This window comes from Felis catus, chromosome B2 (genome assembly GCF_018350175.1).
Source record: "Felis catus isolate Fca126 chromosome B2, F.catus_Fca126_mat1.0, whole genome shotgun sequence".
NCBI classification, from domain to species: domain Eukaryota; kingdom Metazoa; phylum Chordata; class Mammalia; order Carnivora; family Felidae; genus Felis; species Felis catus.
The window spans coordinates 146,389,245-146,410,486 of NC_058372.1; the positions used below are offsets into that span (position 1 = coordinate 146,389,245).

The 21,242-nt window shown below is 38.0% G+C and overlaps 1 protein-coding gene across 7 annotated transcripts in view; it reads left to right on the forward strand.

Moving 5' to 3' along the window:
* QKI (QKI, KH domain containing RNA binding) overlaps nt 1-21,242 on the forward strand; it is a 156,899-nt gene that overhangs the window by 52,535 nt on the left and 83,122 nt on the right. For all 7 annotated transcript variants that reach the window (XM_023253548.2, XM_045057000.1, XM_023253544.2 and 4 more), the window contains 1 exon segment: nt 8,828-8,944. In XM_023253548.2, coding sequence (XP_023109316.1) covers nt 8,828-8,944 — 117 coding nt within the window.

Here is a 21,242-nt window from a genome sequence, read left to right on the forward strand (position 1 = left end):
ATTTGCTTGAACACATCAGAGTCCCAGCAAGACTGAGGGCAGATAATTAAGGCTATAAGCCTGGCATTTACGGACCCCTCTCACTGGGTGTGTTTTCGGAATCTGGAGAAGGCAGCTGAGAGGCTCAACCTTGGGGGCAGGAGTTGGGGTCTGTAATCTATCCGCGCGTACTTCTCCACATCCTCAGTCTTTGCTTAGAGAAGAGGAGGGATGCTGATGGGAACGTGTTCTAGGAGTAAAAATGCACCAGAACTTCCCAAGTTCTCACAGGCAGTGCATGTCAGCATCAGGTTGCTTTAAGAAGTGATCTTGGATGGTGCTAGTGACAGTGGGTCCCTGGGAGAAACTGATGTATACGCCTCCTGGCATAACCTTCTGGAAGAAGGTAACATCATTCTAGGCCTTCTTTCTGTAAGCCCTTTGGTAAGTCCAGTGTCTGGCATACACTAGCAAATAACCGAATCACAAGAAGGTAGGATGGCATTAACAAAACATGAGGAAACATCAAAATGATAAAAACAAATCCACAGGGACCTTTGGCATTAGAATTGTCAGACCTAGACTTTGCAAGAGCCATGCTTAGCATGTGGAAGGAGACCAAGGACAAGTTAGAGAAAATGGCAGAGAAATGGGGACTGTAAACGAAGAATTAAGCTGAAAAGATTAACTGGAATTAAACAGGTTTTCCAGAAGATGAGAAGCATTTGAAGATCGAACTAGTGAATTTGGAAGGTAGCTCAGAAGAAAATACTCAGCATGAAGAGGCAGAGAGAGAGAGAAACAGTGTGATAAGTGAAAGAAAACCAGGGAGAAAGTCTAATGTATGTAATTGGGTTTTAGGAAAGAACGGCATAGAAGCAGCGTCTGAGAGGAGTGTGGCTTCAGATTTTCAGACCAAAGCAATAAAGTCACAGATGTATGAAACTGAACCGTAAAATGAAAACCATTCCTCGGCATGTGGTGGTAAAACTTCAGAAAGCTAGTGCAGAAGAAATCATAAAAGTAGCAAAAGAAAAAAGAGGGAAAATGTTACTTTCAGAGGAGCCACAGATAAGACTCAAGTAGCTCATTTTTCAGAAGCATAACAGGAAAAGGAGACAAGGCAGAGAATCTTAAAGGTGTTGAAAGAAAATAACTGCCGAACTAGAATTCTGTACCCACCAAAAATCAGACCTGTTCAGATGAGGACACACTGAGAAACTAGGCTACCAGAAGATGCTCACTAAAGGAAATGCGTAAGGATGTTTTTTAGGAAGGAGAAAAGGGATCCTCAGAAAACAAGATACTTCAGAAAGGAATAAAGAGCAATGAAAATGGTAAATGTATGGGTGAATATAAATGCATATGATCTGTATAGAGTGAGAATCTGTTGACTTAAAAGTATACATAAGGTTTGAAAAACAGCTAATGGCGTATAAACTGGATTGGAATAAGTGAAGTGAAATAGGCTGGGGTCCTTGCGTTGTATTGGAAAAGGGTGAAAGTACAAAATAACATTAGTGTTTGATAATTTGGTGATGCATGTTTGGGGTAAACAAGCATGTAACAGAGGCTAATAGAAAGGAAAAATAAAATGAGAAAACACGTTCATTTGCATCTGTGTCCCTGCTCAGCCCCGCCCCACCCCACCCCAAAGGAAGACGAAAAAATAAAAAGGAATATAAAAGAGGTCATGCGTGTACGAAGCACTTAGTAAGATGCTAGGTATAAATCACATACTGTAAATGGGCTGTTAGTAAAAATCCAAAATTTACAAGAGTGGGTGAAGAAACAACTCACCTAGATGCTTTTCGTAAAAAGGCCTGTGTAATATGAGGCTAACAAAAGATTGAAAATAATCAGATCAAGAAAGATACACTATGAAAAACTAAACAAGAAAAAATTTTTTACCTCTGAATATCAGGCTTAGTGGCAGAAGGTATTATTGGAGATAGAGGGGCCACTTCATAATGACAAAAGGCTGTAATAATTTAAATTTGTATATATCAAATAACACAGCCTCTAAACATATACAACCAAAATGGACAGAACTACAAGGAGGAAGAGACAAAAAGCAAATCATGGAGGAATTCCTTTTTTTTTTTTTTTTTGAACACCCATGGAATGTTTAGAAAAATTGACCAAATGCTATGCTGCCAAGTCTGAACAAACAGTGCAGGACTGATATGCTGCACAGTATGTTTTCTGATTATCATGTAGAAGTTAGAAATCCGTAACAGATAATTAGGAAATCTCATGTTTGAGATAAGAAAAACATTTAAATATTCAGTAGCTATTATTTGACCTGAATGATAATGGAAATACTGTATGTCAAAACTTTAGGTTGCGGCTAAAGCCAGTTTAGAGGACTACTTGAAAGCTTTAAAAATATATCTATGTTAGGAAAGAAGAAGGTGCAGTAAGCTAAGAATCCATTTCAGAAAGCTGAGAAAACAGCAGATTAAACCCAGAGGAAGTAGAAGGAAGGAGGTCATAAAGCCAAGAGTAGAAATCAATTAAATACAAGGAACCACCCAAGGAAGAGAGTCCTTGTATCAGATGGCTCTTGTGACATTGTAATAAGCTACCCCAGCAACTTACGTTAAAGCCACTGTCATTTATTTAGCTCCTCCTTGTTTCTCTTCTGCAGGCTGGGCCTTGAGGTAGGGTTCAGAGCAGTTCTTCTGGTCTGCATCTGTAGTCACCTGTAGGTCAGCTAGGCAGTTCTGCTTCTACGAGTCGTCTGGCTATGGGCTGGGACACTGATGGTGACAGGGTCGCTTGTCTTTCATTCTCCTTCTCCTGTAGGTTAGTCTGAGCTTGTTTACGTGGGCATAATAGTGTTCTAAGAGAGTAAATGCACATTAGACTGAGGTTTAGGTTTTTAGCATGAAAGTCATTCTTTCCTCTATGTTGTACTGGAAAAGCAAGTCGCAGTGCTAGCCCAGAGTCGAGGGGTGCGAGGAACTGAGTTTCCACTGCAGATGGCGTAGATATCTTTAGAGGCTAAAGGGTAATTGTGGCCATTTAAAAAAAACATGTATTTCTTTCGTTTTTTGGAGAGCACGAGCAGGGGAGGGGCAGAAAGAGGAGGACAGAGGATCTGAAGTGGGCTCTGCACTGACTGGTCCGCTGACGGCAGAGAGCCTGTTGTGGGGCTCGAATTCCTAAACCGCGAGATCATGACCTGAGCCAGAGTCGGGCATTCAGCTGACTGAGCCACCAAGGTGCCCCTGTGGCCATTTTTTAAAGCCAGTCTATCCCAGTCAGCGAAAGCAAAGATCAATTTTTTGAAAAGCCTGGAAGATTGGTAAGAAGGAAGACATAGCTAACCGGTCAGGAGTGAAAGGGGAGCCATCACGATAGATCCTGTAGGTATTGAGAAGGAAATTAGACGTGAGCTTTACATCAGGAAATTCGAAAGTTTAAACAACATGGGCATATTTCGAGGTAAATACAAGTTACCACAATTGACATATGAAAGGTAGAAAATCTGAATTAAAGAACTGAATCCATAATTTAAAACCTTGCTCAGAGAAAAACACTAGGCCCAGGTTGTTTCACCATTGATTTACTATTTGAGGAATAAATAACATGTCTTCTACAAGGCCATCCAGAGAGTAGAAAAGGAGGGAATAGGAATACATCTCAACACTTTTTGAGGCCAGAATAACCTTGATGATAACCAAAACCCACGAAGCATATCATGAGAAGGGAATGTTAGAAACCAATTCCATTTATGGATGTAAATTTTAAAAAATCAGAGTGCTAGCAAACTGAACCTCACAACTTATTAAAAGGGTAATGCATCAAGATCAACTTGAGTTTATTTTAAGCATGTGAAGGTTGTTGAACATTTGATAATTGATTATAATCCACTGCACTAACAGAATTAAAGAGGAATATAGGGTTGTCTCAATAGATGGTAAAGAAATGTGATAAATTTAAACATCCACTCATGATGGAAAAAAAAAAAAAAAACTTCATGGGGCGCCTGAGTGGCTCAGTGCGTTGAACATCTGACTCTTGATTTCGGCTCAGGTCACGATCTCATGGTTTGTGGGATGGAGCCCTGTGTCAGACTCTGTGCTGAGTGTGGAGCCTGCTTAAGATTCTGTCCGTCTGTCTCGCTGTCTTTCTCACTCTCCTCCTTTGCCCGTCCCCCTGCTCTTTCTCTCTTCTCAAAATAATTATTAAAAAAAAAAACAACTTCAAACTAGGGAATAGAGGGATATTTTGTTAATCTGGTAAAGTGTACCTACAAAAAGTCTGCAGATTTCTTCAGACTTTATGGTGAACCGTTGAAAACTTTATTTTTGAAATCTGGAACAAGAAAAGGATGATAGACTCTTCTTTGGCTTTGAACTCAAGTTGTATTGGCCAGTGCCATATGGTTGGAGAGGGTATGTAACAGTCACTATTCACAGGTGATAGGTTTGTTTGTCTAAAGAATCCAAAAGTACCTACAGGAAAAGGATGAGAATTGACAATGAAGAAAAAAAGCTACCGGATAGAAGATTTAATATAGAAAAATCAAGTATGTGTTCATATTATAAGAAACAAAAATGAAAAAACATATACAGTAGCAAAATTGAACTCCCAAATATCTAGGAATAAGTCTGATAAAAATGAGTAAAGTCACAGTAAAAAAAAAAAAAAAAGCCTTATATTCTTGAGAGAAATTCAAGAAGACTTGACCAAATGAAGAAATTATAATGTGCTTATGATTTTGACGCCTCTGTTATAATATCTCAATTAAAGGTATTGCCAGTAATATTTCAGAAATTGACCAACTGGTTTTAAAATCTGTATGGACAGAGAAAGACAGATACCATATGTTTTCACTCCTATGTGGATCCTGAGAAACTTAACAGAAGACCATGGGGGAGGGGAAGGGGGGAAAAAAGGGTTAGAGAGGGAGCCAAAACATAAGAGACTTAAAAACTGAAAACAAACTGAGGGTTGATGAGGGGTGGGAGGGAGGAGGGGGTGGGTGAGGGGTATTGAGGAGGGCACCTGTTGGGATGAGCACTGGGTGTTGTATGGAAACCAATTTGACAATAAATTTCATATTAAAAAATAAAATCTGTATGGAAACACAAAGGGCAATAGCCTAGATACTCTTAGGAGCAAGGTGGACTGTACTGTGTATCAAGATTTATTATAAAGTTACAATACATAATATAGTGTTGGTGTTTGTTTTTTTTTAATACAGTATGAATTTTCTTTTCTTTTCTTTTCTTTTTTTAAGTAGGCTCCACACCAAGTATGGAGTCCAATGCAGGCCTTGAATTTCACAACACTGGACTGGAGCTGAGATCAAGAGTCGAATTCTTAATTGACTGGGCCACCTGGGTGCCCCAATACAGTGCGATAGTAAAGAAAGGATAAACAAATAGATTAATAAAATAGAGAACTCAGAAATAGACCCAAGTATATATAGATATTATTTATGAGAATGATGGCACTATAGACTAATTGGAAAAGGATAGTCTTTTCAAGAAAATGTGCTAGAACAATTGGGTGTCCATGTGAGGTAAAGAGAAAAAGCTGTACCATCACAGACATTAATTCCTGGTAAATGTGGGCATAAATGTGAAAGAACAATAAAGCTTCTAAAAGTTAATACAGAAGGATATTTTGATGATCTTAGGATGGGGAAAGACCTCACTAACCATGAAAAGAAGACTGATCACTTGAGCTACATTAAAATGAATTCAGTCCGGTTAAATTTAGTTATACAACACCATTAAAGAACAAGGAGGCAAGCCACAGGATGGGAAAAGGTATTTGCTATAAATGTAACCACAAAGTAGAAATTGATTAATAAAATGAAAAAACGCAATAGAAAAATAGTCTAGAAACTTCAAGTGTGCATCAAAAAAAAGTATAGACAATAAAAGCATTGTCCATAGAATTGGACAATAAACATAAAAAAAAAAAATAAACTTTCCTAGTAATCAGGAGAATGCTAATTCAGATACTCAGCAAGTGCACCAGAATGGCTAAAATAAAAAACATTGGTAATAAGAAGTGCTAGAGAGGAAATGGATCAAAACAAATTCTTCTTCTCTTCTTTTGGGAATATGAATGTATGCAGTCCTTTTAGAAAATAGTTTAGGACTATGTAATAAAGGAGTTCTTTTTGGATATTATCTTCTTTACCAAAAGTCTTTTCCCTCAAGGAGTGCTCCCTTGTCCTGTTTCTTTATTTGGTACTATCTGTTTCATGTTAGCCTTCTCCAGTCTTTTTGGAACCTGCTCTGTCTATTCTTAACTGAAGTATGAAGCACTGAACATTTGAATTAGGAGCTTACATGTTCATGAACTGGGCTCCCCCACTGCAAGCTTCAGTTGGAAGTGATCACCTGAAGTGTCAACCTTTAGGAAGGTAGCCACATGTTGTTCTTGGAGACAAAGTTTACAAAAACCTGCAAGTTAGATCCCTGTTTGTTGTTGTTCTGCATATCATCTCCATCTTCTCTTTCTGGTTTTCTGCAGAGCTCTGTGTCTGAGTGTTAATTAAGTTTCTCTGGAGTTCTGTAAGGCAGATTTGCTATGGATCATATCCCCTTCTATGGACATTCTAAGCTGAGTATTTGATGGAGGGCCTGAGGTTTCCGAAAGTGAGTTTGTAGTGGACTTGGTAAGGCTGTTCGTCGTCCACTGTGTGCCAGACCTTGTATCGAACCTTTTATATGTATCGTGTTGTGCACACATCTGCTCCTCGATGCAGCTCTGCTAGATGGTGTCCTCCCCATTATGTAATTGAGGCTTATTTGATGGGACTTTCAAATTCCTAGTTATTGTTACTCAGTATTGCAGCTTGGGTACCAGTTGGGATGTATGTGCTTTTGGAGTTTTTAAAACAATCACGGTATAGTTCTTGAGTTTCTTCAAATCGGAGATGCGTTGTGAAAATGGGTGGCGACGGGTTGATGTTGACGAAAGGGGTAGATGAAGTACTGTACACCAAGGAACTAGGAAAGGATAAGGGGTTTTATTTCGATATGAAGGCACATTTCAGAATTGGGGATCTTGTAGAGCTAGATTAAGTGCTTCCAGGATCAGTCTGTGAGTCTTAACTTGGGGTAGAAAAGGTTTATCAAAATGCCTGATGGAAGGGGGCTTTCTCCCAGCTGTCTTTGCTTTGTATTTCACTTGCAAGATGTGGCAGTGTTAGTGAGCAGCTTAGTGAGAGAACGTGAAAAGCCACAGGAGTACAGAAGATTGAAGAAGTGCCTTAGCTTCCTGAGCCTTTAGAGCAGTGAATGCTCCATATCACTTGTATGTAATGATCTACTAATAGTAGGATCAAATGCAAGAGAAAAGTAGGAAGCTGTAAACATAAGAATTGGTACTTATTTGACTAAATAAATAAATACAAACCACTGTGGGTTTTGTGGAATTGATGCTATTCATGTTTGGGTTTTTTTTGTCTTCCATGCAGTTGACATGTGAATGAGGAAATTTTACTTTTCATTATTCCGAGACCATCTGTGCTTCCCATTGGCCTTTGTACCAGAAGTTTCTGTGTGTGGGGGGGGAGTTTCTAGTGAGGGATGGCAATTATTTATACAGTTATCTTTATCACTGTCCTATTTATTAAGGCTCCTGTCAAAACTAGTATAAGTTAAAGTTAGAAATGAAAAAAAAAATAAGGGTACAGACATAAAATTGTGCATACAATATTATATACTCTCAAGACTGAAATCCTAACGGGTGCCTGGGTGGCTCAATCAGTTAAGCATTGACTTTGGCTCAGGTCATGATCTCCCGGCTCGTGGGTTCGAGGCCCGCATCAGGCTCTGTGCTAACAGCTCAGAGCCTGGAGCCTGCTTCAGATTCTGTCTCCCTCTCTCTCTCTCTGTCCCTCCCCCACTGGCGTGCATTCTCTCTCTCTCTCTCTCTCTCTCTCTCTCTCTTTCTCTCTCTCTCTGTCTCTCTCTCTCTCTCTCTCTCTCTGTCTCTCTTTCTCAAAGTAAATAAACATTAAAAAAAACATTTAAAAAAAGACTGAAATAGTACAGGGTGGAACCCAAATTTGGCCATCCCTGTTATGGCAGCCACCCCAAAACTGCAACTCTCTCTAAATAGTTGCTTTGGAGAAAGTATTACTTTCTTGTTAGATAAATGAGAGCAGAATTTTTCCCAAGAATCTCTGTAAAAAATGCAATCACTATTTAACATGATGTACAACTCCCTGAATGCCGACATTACAGAGTTTTGTAGAAGGCATTTGTATTCATGGGTGACATCTAAGCGTTTGTCAAACTTTTTAATATACTGTACTCTGGTTTAAATGACATGTTGATGGACAGTTTAGTATAGCACCTGTTTACATAGATCGTGTTGTTCCTAATTTATAATTTGTGTTAATACATATGAAACTTCCTTGCTGAACAATGAGCTCTTGTAATTATACCCTTAAACTGTGCTAGAAATTCATAAGTACTCTAAGGCTTTATTTCATCGTAGTATTAAAAATATTTAACTTGAGGGACGCCTGGGTGGCTCAGTTGGTGGAGCGTCTGACCGGGGCTCAGGTTGTGATCTCACGGTTCATGGGTTCGAGGGCCTCCCCCCAAACACACACACACGTCGGGCTCTGTGCTGACAGCTCAGAGCCTGGAGCCTGTTTCGGATTCTGTGTCTCCTTCTCCCCCTCTCCTTCCCTGTGTGCGTGTGTATGAGCACTTGCTAGCTTTCTCTCAAAAATAAATAAGCTTAAAAAAATTTTTTTTTAAATATTTAACTTGACAAAGTAAAAATGTATTTTAAAATAATTGTAAGAGGTATAAATTCAAGAAAGTGAATAATATATGGTGACTTTTTTTTTTCTTTCCAGTTTAATTTTGTTGGAAGAATCCTTGGACCTAGAGGACTTACTGCTAAACAACTTGAAGCAGAAACAGGATGTAAAATAATGGTCCGAGGCAAAGGCTCAATGAGGGATAAAAAGAAGGTAAGTCCAAGGGGGCAAGTCTTTATGTGATAATATATTTTTGCATTAAAGTACCCAGATCTTTCGTGCGTAAAGCACTGAAAATCATTTCATATCTTAAACCTTTGAACTTTTTAAAGGGGTTGTCACAATTTTTTCTTGTGGATTATCATGAGTTTTCATTTAGCCAACTAAGATATCACTCAAGCCACCATGTTAACTTACTTTGGTATCTATAGTTGAAAAGCTGCCACATTGGAAATTAGTCACACTGTGATGTTATATATATAAAGACACATCATTAAAAGTTAAAAAAATATCTAAAATGCTTCTTTTGATGAGATTTAAGTGAATGATGAAGTGATCTCCCAGATCGCTGGGAGAGCTACTAAACAGAAAAAGAAAGCTATAAGTAACTATATGATACTCATTTTGGTTTTCACCAACATTTTGTGTTGATTGTAGGTTTATTTGACATTTTACTTTAAAGTATATTATTTCTGTTTTCTGTTTTTTGGGTTTTTTTCCTTTTCTCCGTCCACCTCTTGTTCTGCTAGTTTAATTAATGAATACCTGACTATCTACTTTAAATACTATTTTTAGGAAGGTTTTCTTTGCCTAGTTTTCTGTTATCCAATGAAACTATTAGTCTGGGTACTTGTGAATGTCTGTTTAAAAAAATGTTTTACTGATTTTTTAAAAAAATAACATTTTTAAAACATTCCACATACAAGCGAAATCACATGGTATTTGTCTTTGACTTTTTTCACTTAGTAAATATCTTCTAGGTCCATTCATCCGTGAAACTAATGTAAGACTATATGAGAATTATATTCAGTTTAAAAGGAAGAAAACCCTGATCCGATTGCCAAATACTAAATGTACTGTTGTGGAGGGTATTATTTTTTAAATATATTGCCTTGAAAGGACTCTCAAGTGGTAGGCCTGTAGTCAGATTATGTTGGAGTATGTGCATTGAACCACTTTGTGAAGCTTAAGGAACAAACACCAGATTTACGAGATATTCTGACTTCATTCTGATGTGCTGCTTTTCTGACCTGCCACCTCGTTTCATTTACTCTCCCACTACCTGAATGCATGGGAATCCTTGACTCTCCTTGGAGACAAATAATTACTTCATAGTTAAGTTGGGGGTGGGTGAAGTCCTCAATAATACTCATTATCTTTAAATTTTATTATATGTAACTGTTCTTGTCAGCTGAGTTTACAGATACTTTGAGGCAATTGTGTGAATTCTCCTTCAGAATATTTATTTATTTATTTTTTTTTAAATTTTTTTTTCAACGTTTTTTATTTATTTTTGGGACAGAGAGAGACAGAGCATGAACGGGGGAGGGGCAGAGAGAGAGAGGGAGACACAGAATCGGAAACAGGCTCCAGGCTCTGAGCCATCAGCCCAGAGCCCGACGCGGGGCTCGAACTCACGGACCGCGAGATCGTGACCTGGCTGAAGTCGGACCCTTAACCGACTGTGCCACCCAGGCGCCCCTCCTTCAGAATATTTAAATGTTGTATTTAAAATAGTTTTCTGTGTTACAATCTTCAACAACACTTCAGCATATTTTTAGTTAGCTGAGTTGCAATCTTATATTGCCATGCAGTTTGGTTTTCCGTGTTTGCACTTATCGTTGTATTGGCTTTGGCATTATTAAGCAATGCTAATTTAAGACCCATGGAACAATAAAACGAAATCGACAGTTGATAGACAAATAAGTCTTTACCAAAAGATTAGTGTACCTATCAGTTAAACAAGTTATTCTATGAATATGTGAAAAAATGTGTTTTCCCCTGTCCTGCCTCTGTTAATTCCCTACTAAGGGCCCTCCCCTTCTCCACTCATACACACAGAGACACCAAGGGTTCGAGCTTGGAAATTGTGTAATGAGACATCATGAATTCTATTTTTGATTCAGGTTGAAATTTTAGAACATATTCTGCTATTTTTGGCAGGAGAACAAAATGGTTAAGAGACTGAGCTTTGTGACCAGATTGCTTAGGTTCGAGTCTTGGTTCTATCCCTTAGTAGCTTTGTGACCTTGGACAAATTACTTAATCTCCTCATGCTGTATAAAAATGGGAGTAGTAATAAGGTGATTGTGAGGATTAAATTAGTTGTAAAGCACTTAGAACAGTGTTTTGGATCATAGTAAGTGATCGATTAATGTTAATGATTGTTCTTAATAAATGTTATCTTAACACCATTACAGTAGTGCCCCTTATTCATAGCTGGTACATCCTGAGACCCCCTTTGGAGCCTGAAAACGCAGATGGTACTGAACCCTATATATATTCTGTCTTTTCCTGTACATACATACTGATGATAAGTTTAATTTATAAATTAGGCACAGAAGGGTATTAACAATAACTAATAGAACAATTATAACAAGATATTATAATAAAAGTCTTGTGAATGTGGTCTCTCTCCCTTTCTCTTATAGTATCTTATTATACTGTGCTCACCATTTTGCTGTTGTGATATGATAAAATGCCTACGTGATGAGATGAAGTGAGGTGAATGATGTAGAGATTGTGACGTTAGGCTACTATAGATCTTCTGATGATGAGATAAAAGGAGGATCATCTGCTTCCTGACTTCGGTTGCCCCGTGGATAGCTGAAGGGGCCGAAAGCAAAGCTGCAGATAAGGGGAGACGGCTGTAGTTGGATAGTGCATTTTTAAGCTTAAACTCTTATGTTGCATCAAGGTGGAAGGAATGCCACATTTTTTTAAGCTTTGGAAATGACAGATACTTCTTTGTAGTTTTCTAACCTTTGAGTATCCCATATTCTCATGACTTTTCTGTTCTTTTCCCTCTGGTGGTTGGTGCATCCATATTCTGCATCGTCCACATTCTTAACCACAAGTAGAAGCAGTTTCCATATTTTATTTATTTTTAATGTGTACTGTTGGGTACCAAAATAAAAAAAAAAAAAAGCTTATACTGGGGGCGCCTGGGTGGCGCAGTCGGTTAAGCGTCCGACTTCAGCCAGGTCACGATCTCGCGGTCCGGGAGTTCGAGCCCCGCGTCAGGCTCTGGGCTGATGGCTCAGAGCCTGGAGCCTGTTTCCGATTCTGTGTCTCCCTCTCTCTCTGCCCCTCTCCCGTTCATGCTCTGTCTCTCTCTGTCCCAAAAATAAATAAACGTTGAAAAAAAAAATTAAAAAAAAAAAAGCTTATAGATTACACATAATGAATGCAAGGATAACAATAATAAAGGCACCAAAAAAATTTGGCTCCAGGTTATTATTTTAGTTTTATTAAAATGGTGCAGATGAACATACTTGAAATTAGTTTGAATGACTATCATATATTTGATACTGGTATGTGAAGCCTGTGGAGAACTTATGCACGGATTTATAATACCAGGAGTATCTTCTATAATTTTAATGTAAATCTACGTATAATTAATTGTTAGCCAAATCATTTTGGTTTATACAGTAGTTACTGTATTCCTTTAGCTCTTAAAAATGTTAATAAAAGTAAAGTCAAAAGGGAAAGTGCTGTCATTTATTGCTTGGCTATTATTTTGAGAAAATCTGACAAACAGATGGAGACAAAAAGTAGTATTGATGTAATACCCCTTTGTACTAGGCTGATTGAGGAGTATTTCAGGTGTTTCAAAGGGAAAGCCATTTGGCTTTAAGCTTTTCTGCAGAGTTACCAATTTATATAAAAGCTGAGAAAGCTAGAAAATTTTAATTTACTGGTTGCCTAAAATATGATGGAAATGCTGTTTGCTGATCTACATCCTTCACTAGACTGGTAAACTCAGTGAAGGCAAAACATGTCTTTTATGGAATACGTCCCTGGTGTTTGATGAGCACCTTGGTACAGAGTAGGACCTGGAAAAAAAAAATCTGAGAAAGGAATGAATGTTTAGTTTAGGTAATAAATGAAAGGCATAGATGTCCCCCCACCCCCGACCCCACCACATCCCCGTAAAAGAATTTGTAAATAGAGAAAATTGTAAACCCCATGTGCTTTTAAGTTTTGGGGCAAGATCAGCAGTACCGTATCATCTAAGCTGCCGGTTTTAAGCAAGGGAGTGAACATGCCACTTTAATTTTTATTCTCTTGGATTGGTGTTATTGACAGGAATTCAAGTTATTGACAGGAATAACAGCATTGAGTTTTGCATGTAAATACCCAGTGGAATGGTCCTGGGCAAACCCCATGGGACCTAAGAGCAGGCACTGTGGTGAGACTTCATGAGAGTCCGTGACCAAAGCTTGGAAAGCTTGTCTGTTTCAGCCAGCATAGGGCAGTGCTTGTCTGTGGCAAGCCAGCTGTACCTCTGTCTCTGATTGAATGTATGGTGTCAGCAAGTGGAAACCACTAGTTTTATGGAAGTTCTTGGGATTTACACAATATCAAGCATTATTCTCGGTATTTTACATGCATTTGTTTTAATTAATCTGAGGTTTCCCCCCCATAACTTCTACTTGTAAGTTTATTATTTTTTCTATCATTTTAATTTGTTTTACATGTTGTGTTAGTTTGGGGTATATAGCGTAGTGGTTCAGCAGTACTGTAACATCACCAGGTGCTCATTACAGCAAATGCACTCCATAACCCTGATCCCCTGTTTAACCCAGTCCCCCACACCTCTCAGCTCTCTGGTAACGATCAATTTGTTTTCTGTAGTTAAGAGTCAGGTTCTTGGTTGCTCTCTCTCTTTTTCTCTTTGCTTGTTTGTTTTGTTTCTTAAATTCCATGTATGAGTGAAATTCTGTGGTATTTTTCTTTCTCTGACTGATTTTTTTTTGCTTCCCATTATTGTCTTTAGCTCCATCCATGTCATTGCAAATGGCAAATTTTCATTCTTTTTTATGTCTGAATGATATTCCGTTATGCTTACATATATACGCACACATTATATAAAGTATATATTATGTGTGTGTATTGACACCATATCTTATTTTATCCATTCACCAATCAGTGGACACTTGGGTGGCTTCCATAATTTGGCTGTTGTAAATGATGCTACTGTAAACATAGGGGTGAATGTATCCCTTTGAAATAGTGTTTTTGTGTTCTTTGGGTTAGTACTCAGTAGTGAGATTGCTGGACCATAGGGTAGTTCTATTTTTAAGTTTTTGAGGGACCCCTATACTGTTTCCACAACGGCTGCAGCAGTTTGCATTCCCAGCATCAGTGCAAGATGGTTCTTTTTTGTCACATCCTTGCCAACACCCATTGTTTCCTGTGTTGTTGATTTTAGCCATTCTCACAGGTGTGAGGTGATCTGAGTTTTATTGTTCCTATTTTGTAGATGAGGAAATTGAGGCTCAGGGAGGTTGAATAATTTACCAAAGGTCACATGCCAAAAAGTGGCAGTCCAGACTCAACCCACAGCCTGTATTCTATCCTGTGGTGTACTTCTTCCTAGTTAGGAGCCATTTCTGAGGGCAATAGCAGCTTCAGAAATAGTAGAATTCAAATATTGAGTACTTCTGCGTGTTGACTGTGAAGTTAATATGAATATATTTTGTGAAACTTCTAATCTTTTTGGTTTTTTCCTCAGGGATAATCTATTTTGAAATTTTGTTTTTATGTATCATTCCCCTGATTTTCAGAAACTCTTTAGGAAGGATTTAATCCCATTTTCTGGTAGAAAACTATATAGTTGAGCATATTAGAAGTTTTAAAGAAGTAATTTTTGGAAAAGAAAGTGACTTTTGGTAGTTTTCCCATTGATGTTGCAGAGGAGCCATGTGGAGAGCCCTGGGAAAAAATGTTTTTATGTTAAGGGAATGGGTTCACCTTCAAACAACAGAGGTGGCAGTCAGCTGGTTTCCAGTGTAGCAGATGAAAACATGTAAGTCATTAAAAAAGAAGAGTGTTTTGTGCATAATTAGGTACTTGATATATTATTGTGGAGTGATCGTTATTAAAGTGGTAAATGAAGTTCACCTTTGGGAGTCTTTGTGAGTGGTCGTTGTAGGTGACACTCTGGAAATTGGTCTCGTCAACATCCGTTAGCTGTTCACTGGGAGCTTCCCTGTCATAAACAGGTGGGCACTGGGTAGCCATGCTTGTGTTTCTGTTTCCCACTCCCACCCCTTAGCCAGAAATGTTGATGAGTGAAATGTCTACAGTTGATCAAAGCCAGGTTAGTTGAATATTGTCTATTCTGGGAATTTCCATTGAGATTCTCGTTAGAGCTCTTTGCTTGAAATGAAAGGATGTGCCCTTAAGGGATCAGATGGCCGTTCTCGGGCTGCTAGTAACTGTGACCAGATGGCATCAACCGCTTTTGCAGTCTGTGCGGTGTCTTACTCAGATCCTCCAGAACTCCAGAAGATAGTTTAACTCTTCTCACAGGATTAGAGGCCGAAAGAGGTGAAGTAACTTCTGCAGTCCCCCTTTTGTAACCGATGACTGCGGTAATTATGAACGCGTATCGCACTGGACATTCACATTGAACTACGCAAATCATTCTCCTCAGAGTATAGGTTTTGAATTTAAAATCTGATCAATCTGCAGTAAATTTTCACTTTTTTAATTTTGTTTTTTTGTTTTGTTTGTTTTTTTTTTTTTTTCAACGTTTATTTATTTTTGGGACAGAGAGAGACAGAGCATGAATGGGGGAGGGGCAGAGAGAGAGGGAGACACAGAATCGGAAACAAGCTCCAGGCTCTGAGCCATCAGCCCAGAGCCTGACGCGGGGCTCGAACTCACAGACCGTGAGATCGTGACCTGGCTGAAGTCGGACGCTTAACCGACTGCGCCACCCAGGCGCCCCTTAATTTTGTTTTTAACTTTTATTTACCAAATATATTTGACCATAGTTTTGTTTTTAAGAGATGCTTCTATAACTGCTTGGGGCTCTGCAGTGTTTTATGGAACATGATTTATGGAATGTTGTTAGAGAGGCGTATTGTATAGTTGTAAACGTAAGTAGAATTTCATAACATTTTTACATTCTTTTCATATACATTATAAATTTTTCTGTTGTCTCTATTTCTTATGGTTAACATATATTTTAATTACTTAGTTAATATATGATATTTTTGGAAAGGTTTAAAGGTACAGATAGTCTTGAAAAAAAAATTAAAGGCACCTGGTTCTGTCCATCTGGAGACCACCCTGTGGACAGTGTGGGCACATCTTGTAGATCATTCTTCATGCAGTTACATACACGTTCACATGTGTTCTAGAACATGAATCATATTAGACGTGATGCTTCATAATTAGCATTTTCTTCAGCAACTCCACCCTGTCCTGTCATTTCACTAAGTAATTGAGCTTTATAATATCTAAGACTTTGTGCTGGGTGATAGGAAGGCACGTTTATAAAGGACGTTTCAAGGCAGTATGGATAACAGTATGCAAAGATGCATTTTCTTGATTGGGGGGGGGGGTGCTTTGACTTTTATTCTTAGGAAAGATGTCACTACTGTCCCAACACTTGCAAAGAGATCAAATTAATAGTTTTTTGGTTCCCATACTAACGTGGCTGTGATGGACAGTGACATAACATCAAGTACAAGCATGGTTCCTGACAACCTGTATTAATGATCTTGTTGAATACTTGGCTTTCTGACAACCTTTAGCATAGGTGTAGTTGTTTTTTTTAACTTTTCATCATGGCTGCTTTTAAGTAGTAATTATCCATCACCCAGTGCCAGCATTGCCCACCTCCTTCCAGTGCCCTCACTCCTCCATGGCTCTTCTTCCCCCTTCTGCATGCCATATAATTTCGGGAGCATAGTCCAGATGTAATTTCATCTGTAAATATTTTATTATGTTTTCCTAAAATAGCAGGGCTCTTAATGTTGTGGTGTTTATGCTTTTCTTTATCACTAGAAATTTTCTTTATGTTTTCAAATATTTATCAGTGTTCATAGTACCCCCTTGTGTCATAAATGTCTTTTTAAGAAAATTGGGTGGCATCCAAGTGAGGGGCGTATACATTGTAGTTAATTGATAGATTGCTTAAGACATTCTGTCCCTCAGCCCCATTTTGCCTTCTTGAAGTTTGTTTGTCGAGGGACTGACTTATTCTAAATAATTCCTGTGGATTTTGCTGATTGCATGGTGGTGTTTAACACTGATCTCTGTCCTCTGTATTTTTTGGTAAATTGGTAGTGAGAAAGGTTTAATCAGATTCAGATCTCTTGCTTTCCCTCCCTCATTTCCTTTCTTCTTTTTGAAAGAGTATTTCACAAGTAGTGTGGTGATGGTGGGTTTTTTAGTCCCTTTACTTCAGTAGGAGTTGCAAAATAGTTGTATCTTATTTCATTAATATTAGCTAGATTCACTTTTATAGGAAAGGCTAGATAAATGCTCTCACTAGTTTTAAAATAGCTGGTTCCTAGGAATCCTTTAAAGGTACAGAATGAGGGTTTTTTGTTTGTTTGTTTCCTTTTTGAATATCATTATGAATGCATAAGCTGTTTTGATGTGTTTCAGTTCGTTGCAGTTAGTGTTTTTTAATGAGCATGATGTTTGGCCATTGGGGCCTCCTCAAGTTCACTTCTAAGCCCTTCTGACACTACCCAGTGGCTGGGGCAAGTAACTTTGCTTTCTCGTGTGATAATGATAGTCCAGTGTCATCTTGGAAAATTCCTCCCCAGAGTTGGAACCAGCCATTTCTTTAATTACTTCTAGTGAAAAATGGTAGGTAGAGACGGCGTTCTGGACTTCAGTGATACTCTATTTGTAGACCTTTTCAGAACAGAGCTAGGAGGTACATACATACACACATATTCGAGAGTATAGATGTATACAAGGTCATTCTCATCTAAAATGAAGGCTACGGTATTTTAATTAATTCATGTTATATGTTTATTTTGTTTCCACTGAAAATCCTGGTTCCTAAAGACACATTCATTTGCTTTATTCTAAAGTATATGCAAGTCTCAGAATAACTATACAGTCAAGACTATCAATAATATAGTCAGTGAAAACAATTTTTCCCCATGCCATATTATTTTTAGGGTATAATTCACTAGAGATTAAAATTACTGTCACTTGAAAACTAAGTTTTCCATTGTATAATATTTATGTCATTATAGGGGTCCACATTTAAACTCATTTGGACTTGGCTTTCTTGTTTTAATAATTGCATAAGTTATTTTTCTGTTACTTGTAAAATATTGACTTGGCTCCAAAGTCAAATCTACAAGTAGGGACTGTTCAGAGAAATCTGGCTGTTATCCCTGTTGCCTTTATGTATTCTTGCTCCTTGCTATTCAGATAAATTTTTTATATTAGTTTTCAGTTTATCTTCACATTTCTTTTTAAACGTGAACAGTTTTATAGTATGACAAATGTGTATGCCTATATGCGTAATGTCTCACTCTCTTCAGAGGTAGTTATATATACTGCACTCTAATACACCTTTATTTTTTTTATTTAATACTGTATTGTTGAGATCACTTGGTGGGAGTATATAGAAAGAGTCCTTTTGATAACTTTATCATATTCCATTGTTCGGATATACCATAAATTATTCTAACATTCCCCTATTAATGGACATTCAGGTTGCTTCTAGGCTTTTGCTGTTACACTTAGGGAGAGTGCTGCATTGAATAGTTTTTATATACATCTTTACGTGTCCTTGCTAGTTTATCTTCAGGATAGAGTTCTAGAAGTGTAATATGTAATTTTGTTAGCTAGTGCTGAATTCCTCTGTCTCTAGGGGTGGTTCTCATTTTGCATTACCATCAACGGTGTTTGAGAGTACCAGTTTCCCAGCAGATTCACCAACAGAGTGTTAAACTTTCATATTTCATGCAGGAGATTGAACATCTGTTAAAGGGAGTTTTAAAGAAAGTATTCTAGGGGCACCTAGGTGGCTCAGCCGGTTGAGCAGCCTACTCTTGATTTCAGCTCAGGGTCATGGGATCGGGCTCCATGCTGAGTGTGGAGCCTACTTGATATTCTTTCTCTCTTTCTCTTTCTCCTCCTCATCTTTCTCTGACACTCCCTCTGCCTCTCTCCCCCACTCACGCTCTCTCTCTCTCTCTCTCTCTCTCTGAAATAAAAAATAAACTGTTTCCCTAAGTGTGTGTGTGTGTGTGTGTGTGTGTGTGTGTGTATAAAAGGTCATTGCTGTTACGAGTTTCCAAATTAGTCATTTCTTTGCAATACATTTTTTATGTTCCCTTCCAACCCATTTATAAATAGTTATTAAGCATAGTTGAAAAAGAATAACTGGTGTTTAGGTACATTATAATTTTAACAGACTTGTTTGTGCCTAAGAAATTAATCACTATTTAAAATGTTTTCAAGAGAAGTGCTGTGATATTCTATTAGTTTACATAGCCTTTTCTAGCTGTGCTTCTTCTTCTGAACCACAGAACATAGAAGTTCTTCAGTTTCACCTAGAGTGATTCATAATGAGTACCATAGATGTGTAGGAGAGAAGTCGATTACATGTAATTTATGTCTTGGACCAGGCATTACAGACTTGATTCTCTTGTGGAATCCTTAGTTGGGAAAGTCTGTTCCCTTAGAGGAGTGGGTTTTTCTACTTTATATCCATCCCTGCCTTACTCCCCCTTCCCCAGCCCCCCTTCTTACTGGTACCTTTGACTTGATGTATTAGAAAGTAGGAACTTATACAGATTCTCCCTTAATCTTCTAAATCTTACAAATTGCATTCTTATAAAGTTTCATGAATCTGGTTTGAATAATAGCATTTAGCTATGAAAACAGATCAGTTGCTTTAGAAGAATGATTATGAAAATTAGAGTAATCTGATTTAGAAGGAACTATATTAAAGCTATGAACTTCAACCACCCTTGTGGTAATTAATTTCGTGATACTTTATTCCTGTATTGCAAATGGTTGTTACTCAATTTTTTTAACCTTTTTTTTTTTTTTTTTAGTTTTTATTTATTTTGGGTGAGAGAGAGAGAGAGAGCATGAGTGGGGTAGGGGCAGAGAAGGAGAGAGAGAGAGCAGAGGCACAGAGCCCGTTGTGGGGCTGGATCGTAGAAACTGTGAGATTGTGATCTGAGCCGAAATCAAGAGTTGGACGCTTAACTGACTGAGCTACCCAGGTGACCTGTAACTCAATTTTTGTTACCTCCTTCCATAGTTAATTTAATACCTTCTCAAGCAGCAGATATTTTTCAGTGCTTACGATTTTTGTCCTCAAGGAGCTTTCATCTGTGTGAGACTGATACATTGACAGTGAATTAATACACAGTGTGGTAAATGCTCCAGTCAGTAGATGTTACACATTGTGCTGTGGGTGGTCAAGGGAAGTATACAGTGTGTTCTTTTGCAGGTTGAAGGTTTTAGGAAAAGCTAGAGAGGATTGGACTGTAGCAGGAACTTACAAGGCAGTTGAGAGGAAAATTCAGTTGCCTTGAATTTACAAGGGGGCAGGATCAGCCTGGGTATGTTGTCACGTTATACTTGGCCCAATGCAGTGGAAGTTAGGAGGTGTGGTGGGAGAGGCAGTGTAGATATTGGAGATAAGGCTGAGAGCTGAGGATAGAGGGACTTGAATACTAATTTTTTTTTAAGTTTTGAAAGCGGCACATTGGCGCTCATGTTTTTAAGGTAAGAAGTTAATTATATGTTTCTTGTTCTAAAAGAGATAACTGGACAGTAGTACAAGGGCTAGGTGGAAGGGAGAAGAGATGTAAGGTCAAAACAAAAGGACCAAGTCTGTTAGAAAGTGCCTCCTTGTGTTGAGATAAAATTGGCATCTTTGAAACGTAGATCCTCTGATCTTAATTAAACAAGTATGATCTATCTCTAAACCGTAGAGCCTTTGCCGTAATGAGATGGTAATACTTCTGTCTTAAACGTGTCCTGCTCTAGCTATAACCTTTTAACTTTAGCCTTTTTTTTTTCTTTTAATGTTACGGTATTTGGCCTTGAATTCAACCTCAAAGTGATTGATAGGTTTCTTTTTAAAGAGTAAAGAAGGCTTGCTTTCTGGAAGAGTTAAACTACTGTTTTTCAAATAATCTGCCATAAAAGACCATTACAAAAAAAATTCAAATCCATCATAGACCAATCCTTTTGTAAACTATAATGAAATTATCAGATAAATAGAATTTGAAAAAGACAAATTCAGTCCTGTTTAAAACTTTTTATATCAACAGATAAAAATTATCCAGTTGGAATGCTGTAAAAGTTTGTAAACACACTTGGTTTCTATACGTGCTGCCTATACTTCCTGCAGGACCGGTTTAAATACCTAAGCTTGTGACATAACCTGCTGGTTTTTCAGAACTGTAAACCAGCTCCATGGTGTTTTCTCCCTCTCTGCTTTGTTCTTCTCATTCTCTTGGTTTTGCTGTGTGTGCTTTTAAAATAAAATTCATCTTAG